General features: G+C 64.7%; 1 protein-coding gene across 1 annotated transcript in view; it reads right to left on the reverse strand.

The window, feature by feature from the left end:
• Window positions 1-264: 264 nt before the first annotated feature.
• Window positions 265-5,749, reverse strand: part of LOC106813797 (serine/threonine-protein phosphatase 6 regulatory ankyrin repeat subunit A-like) — a 34,041-nt gene continuing 28,556 nt past the window's right edge. The window contains exons 3-5 of the mRNA XM_014818022.1: window positions 3,082-5,285; window positions 681-2,880; window positions 265-512 (exon numbers count right to left, since the gene is read on the reverse strand). Of these exons, the coding sequence (XP_014673508.1) occupies window positions 265-512; window positions 681-2,880; window positions 3,082-5,285 (4,652 nt within the window). The remainder of the gene's footprint in view (window positions 513-680; window positions 2,881-3,081; window positions 5,286-5,749) is intronic.

Below are 5,749 nucleotides of genomic sequence, written 5' to 3' on the forward strand. Positions count from 1 at the left end.
TCCCCCCCCAAAAAAAAAAATCAGAACACTTTTTTTGCAGAAATAGAAAGGACACCAAGTATAATTCCTGAAAAAAAAGTGGCTGATATATTAAGCGGTTTATTTGATATGATTTTTTTAAACGCATATATACATGAAATTTGCTTCGTTGCAAAAAAGTATTCAGCACACAGGGGCGAACATGTGCAAAAGTATTCAGCAGTGAAAGGGTGTCCGTCATCGCTCGCACAGCAGGTCCCACGCGTCGTTCACTCGTGTTCACTCTCATCGCTCGCACAGCAGGTCCCACGCGTCGTTCACCGGAATCTTCAGTGGCTTGACGTTCCGCACGTTCGTGTCGGGCGCCGCCATGCGTATCGGCTCCTGCATCTTCGCCCACAGCGTCGCCGAACTCACCTGAAGCAGTCCGGCGCTGCTCACCAGTCGGCGCCACCGTAGCCGCACCAGCAGCTCGTCGACGCACAGCTGTTTGAGGTAGAGCGCCGGAACGAACTCGACGAGCTTGTGGCGATCTTCGGCCAGCATGTCGTGGTTGTCGATGAAGGGGTGCGGGAGGCGACCGCCGCGCAGGCATTGAGACGTGTACACCAGCATGCCCATCACGATCTTGTAGATGCGTTTGTCGTCGTCGTCGCTGGAGGCCGAGGTGGAGGAGGGGGCGGAGGCGGAGGAGGAGGGGGCGGAGGCGGAGGAGGAGGCAGCGGCGGAGGAGGAGGAGGAGGGGGCAGCGGAGGGGACGGGGTCGAACGTCGGCGGCGTGTGTATCGTGTGCAGGAGCGCGAGCTTCAGCAGGTAGGAATCGATGAGTTTCTTCGGCTGGCAGCGCGTCGCGACGAACAGCCGCACGATGTCAATACTCTTACGATTCAGCTGTCTGACCTCATCGCTACCCTTAATGCCTTCGTCCTTCAACAGATGCTGATATGCACCCCTATCGTCCTGAATGCGTGGATCCAGCCACGCCTTCACGATGATCAGCGCTCGGCGATAGATCGCGGGAGACTCCAAGATGATCTTGCTCTCGGCATGCGCTGTGCAGACCGACCACCAGTCGTCGTGGGTTTCGTTTAACGGTTTCGGTACGACGTGATAGTGGAACTCGGGCGGGAATTGTGCATTGCTATCGTCTGGGGTGCCGCTCACGCGGATGGCTGGGGTAACGTCGACGGATAACAAAAGGTGTTTGTAGTGGTTGTCGCCGACGTAGACGAGGTTGAGCTGCGTGCAGACTTTGTTCCATTCGCACACTTGCTTGTAGGTGGAGATCTTGAGTTGGCTTTGCGGGTCGTCCGCGAGATGTTTCGAGAGCGCCTTGCAAAGAACGTTGACGAAGTCTTCTTTCATCGCGATCGAAACGTTCTGCTTGCGTTCGTAGTCGTACGCGAGAACGACTCCAGCCCGCGTAGTCTTCGTTATGCGTACTCGATCCTCGAACTCCTTCGCCTCGAATATGAAGTCGAATTCGTCCGGCAGACCGCATTTTGTGCGATTCGCCGCGCTGCCTACTAGGACGGGCACGAAGGTGGAGCCGGGTTGTATGACAGCCATCTCTTCACATACTCGCTCTACTAGTCTCTGCACGATGGACGCGATTTCCTCGCATTCCTGCATGTGGTGCAGCCTCCCCACGCCCGCCATCTCCCATATGTCCGTGAGCGAGGTGACGCCGCGCGTCGGCCGCTGTACGTGTGGCGCCACGTACGGCGCGGCGTCGCTGTAGCAATGCTCGGGCAGTCCCCTGAAGTACCGACAGGCTAGTAGCGTGCCGGCCGCCTCTCTCAGGTGTTGATTGAGCGTGCGGTGCGATGCGTGCGCGACAACCTTGCCGTATGCGGAGTCCACCTGCGCGGATATCGCGTCCGGGTTGATGTGCTCGAGTAGCGCTCTCATGCACTCGATGCGGCCCGCCGTCGCCGCAGCCGACAACGCCGTGTCGCCACCGTCGGCGGCGAGCGTCGCGTCGGCACCGGCTCGCAGCAGCAACGTCGCGATGTCGGCGTGCCCTTCCCGCGCTGCTAGAATCAGAGCGGTGCGTCCGTCGCTGTGGCGTTGGTTGACATCGACGTTGTCGTCGAGAAGTCGTCGGACGGCGGCCGCGTCCCCGCGCCACGCCGCTTCCATGAGCGCTGTCTGACCTTCGCTGTCCTTGACGACGACCTCGGCACCTGCCGCTCTCAGCAGCCGCACCGTCTCGACGTCGCCCCGCCACGCCGCTTCCATGAGCGACGTCAGTCCGTCGCTGTCGCGCACGTTGACGTCGGCACCGGAGCGCAGCAGCAGCCGCAGACTCGCCGCGTGTCCGCGCCACGCCGCCATCATGAGGGGCGTGAACCCGCTCGCGGAGCGTCGGTTCACGTCGGCTCCGGCGCTCAGCAGCAGCCGCATCGTCGCTGTGTGCCCGCGCTGCGTCGCCATCGTCAGCGCCCGCCCGCCGTCGCCGTTCGCTCGGTCTACGCGCGCTCCGGCATCGAGCAGCGTCCTCACCGTCTCCGCGTGTCCGCGGTGCGCCGCCTCCATCAGCGACGTGCTTCCGTCGCTGCTTCCCGCTAGCTCAACGTCGGCGCGCGCTTCTAGTAGCAGTCTCGCGTTGTCGGCGCGTCCGCAGATCGCTGCCCACATGAGCGGCGTGTCTCCGTCGGCGTCCGTGCGCGCGACGGCGTCGGCGTCGGCCCGCAGCAGCAGCCGCACGCTCTCGGTGCATCCCCGTCGCGCTGCCTTCGTCAGCGCCGTGTCGCCGTCGTCGGCTTCGTGCGAGGCGTCGGCGCCGGCGGCTAGCAGCATGGCGACGACGCGGGCGTGGCCGCCGCGCGCCGCGTACATCAACGCCGTGTCGCCGTCGCCGTCGACGTGGTGCGCGCTCGATCGCGCCGCCAGGAGGAGCTTGCGCATGCGGCGCCCCCACGTGGATGAGGAGTCACAGCCTCGGCTGTTGCAGACGTGGTTTATGTCGGCTCCCGCGCGCAGCAGCAGCGCCACTGTCTCCTCGTCGCCGCTGTGCGCCGCCTCCATGAGCGGCGTGCGTGCGTGCGTGCGTGCGTGTGCGCGAGTGCATGCGTGCGCGTGCGTGCCCCCGCCGTTCACGTCGGCGCCTGCTGCTAGCAGCAGCCGCACCGCGCGCGCATCCCCGCTCTGCGCAGCCTCCGTCAGCGCCGTCCGTCTGTCGCTATTGACGACGTTCACGTCGGCGTGCGCTTCCGTCAGCTGGCGCACGATCGCCGCGTGGCCCCCGCGCGCCGCCCACGTGACGGCGGTGTCGCCACCGCTGTCGACGCGACCGACGTCGGCGCCCGCGTCCAGCAGTGCGGTGACGATCGCCGTGCGGCCCCACATCGCAGCGACGGTGAGCGGCGTGCGACGTGCCGAGTTCGTCACGTCAGCGTCGGCGTCGTCGCGCGAGAGCAGCAGCGCCACCACGCCCGCGTGTCCCTCCTGTGCGGCGAGCGTCAGAGCCGTGGCGCCGTCGTCGGCAGAGCGGTTGACGTCGTCGGCGTCGGCGTCGAGAAGCGATCGCACGATGTCGTCGCTGCCGCCGTGCGAGGCGAGCATGAGCGCTGTGACGCCGCGCGCGTCCCCGCCGCACGCGGCCGCTCCTGCATCCAGCAGTAAGCGCGCCGTCCTCGCATGCCTCCCCGCGGCTGCTTCCATCACCGCCGTGCGACCGTCGGCGTCGGCGCGGTCCGGATCGACGCCCGTGGACGCCAGCAGGAGTCGCACCATCGGCGAGTCGCCCGCGCGCGCCGCCACCATGAGCGCGGTGCGGCCGCGCTCGTCGCCGTGGTTCACGTCCGCTGCTCCGCGTCCCAGCAGCAGCCGAGCGCATGCCTTGTGCCCCCACATGACGGCCTCGGCGAGCGCCGTCCTGCCGCGGGCGTCTGCCATGTTTGCGTCGGCGCCGGCGTCCAGGAGCAGCCGCGCGAGGCACGCGCGACCCTGCCAAGCCGCAGCCATCAGCGGCGTGCCGCCCTCGTCGTCCGCCATGTTCGAGTCTGCGCCCGCCCGCAGGAGCTGCTTGACCATGTTTGCGTCCTCGCGCCGCACGGCCGTAGCCAGCGGCGTGCGACCCGCGCAGTCCTTGCTGTTGACGTCAGCGCCTGCGTGCAGCAGCGGGGCGAGCAGTTCACCGTGTCCGTGCTCGGCCACCTCGGATAGCGGCGTCACGCCCTTCCCGCTGCGGTGGTTGACGCTCGCGCCCGCCCGCAGCAGCAGCGAGACCAGCTCCGCGTGTCCGCTGCACGCGGCTAGCAGCAGCGGCGTGCGTCCGCACTTGTTCGCGTGGTCAACGTCGGCGTCTGCTTCCAGCAGCAAGGTCGCGATTCCGGCGCGTCCCTCGCACGCCGCCTCCGTCAACGCCGTCTGACCTTTCTTCCCCGCGTCATTCACGTCGGCTCCTGCTCCCAGTAGTGCACTCAGGATCTCTGTGTGTCCCTCGCGCGCCGCCTCCATCAACGCCGTACGACCGTCTCTGTCTTTGAGGCTCGCGTCTGCACCGCGTTGCAACAGCAGTGTTACTATCTCCGCGTGTCCTCCGCAGCCTGCTTCTATCAGCGCAGTGTGGCCGCGATTCGTCTCAATGTGGACGTCGGCGCCGGAATCGAGCAGTAGGGTGACCGTAGCTAGGTGTCCGCGACGAGCAGCCTCTATGATAGCAGCGTTGCCATCCCTGGCTCTGTGGTTGACATCGGCGCCAGCGTGCACAAGCAAACGAACGATCTCCGCGTGTCCCTCGTGGGCGGCCATCATCAATGCCGTGACGTCGTCGTCGTCTCTGAGATCGACGTCGACGCCGGCGACACCTAGCAGCAGCGACGTCATGTCCGTGTTGCCGCGCCACGCCGTCACCATGAGCGGCGTGAGGTCGCTGCGGCTGTCGCGACGGTTGACGCTAGCGCCGGCTTCCAGCAGTAGCTTCGTGACGCGTAGCTTTGCACCGCGCCACGCCGCCCGCGACAGCGCCGCGTTGTCGCCGCTGCTTCCGACGTCGGCACCCGTCCGCAGCAGTGGCGTCGTCGTCTCACCGTGATCCTCGGCGGCTGCCGCCATGAGGGCCGTGGCAACATCGCTATCATCGTGGTTGACACTGTCCCGGGCGTCTATGAGTGCCGTTACCACTGCCACGTGTCCCTTGCCGGCTGCGGCGGCCAGGGCCGTGCGACCGTAGCCATCGGTGTAGTTGACACTGGCTGTGCCGGCATGCAGAAGGCGTTTCACTGTCTCCGTGCATCCCTCACTAGCTGCTACCATCAGCTGCCAGTCTGCAGTTCCATCGCCATTGCCGGGAGGTGATTCTGCAATGTAATGTTGATCGTGTTTTATTATTAATTTTGATCGTGTGAGCTGGGTTTACACTATCAAGTTTCTGTTGAAAAGTTGATCGAAAGTTTGATAGAACGTTGAAAAGTCTGATCAACTCGTCGACTTTTCGATAGTGTAAACCTATAGCTTAAGGCTGTGGCTATTCGTGTTGTGATTACTGCCTGCACCTCGGTAGCATGCACCTGATGAGTTGCCACGCCCCTGCCCGACAGGTAGCGCCACCATCTGCAGAGATCGCGTCACAAGCTGACGTCACGCTGAACGCTGAATGATGAGACGAGGCCACAGACAAGAAATCGGGTAAAATTTCATTATAAGAAACCGTCACCTGAGAGGGGTGAGGGGCGGCAGAGGTGAGGGAGGGGAGGGGTGGGGGAGGAGGAGGGGGCGGGCAGAGGGGAGGGATGGAGGGTGGGGGGAGGGTGGAGGGGGCGGG

The sequence above is a fragment of the Priapulus caudatus genome, unplaced genomic scaffold (assembly GCF_000485595.1).
Source record: "Priapulus caudatus unplaced genomic scaffold, Priapulus_caudatus-5.0.1 Scaffold827, whole genome shotgun sequence".
Lineage (NCBI taxonomy): Eukaryota > Metazoa > Priapulida > Priapulimorpha > Priapulimorphida > Priapulidae > Priapulus > Priapulus caudatus.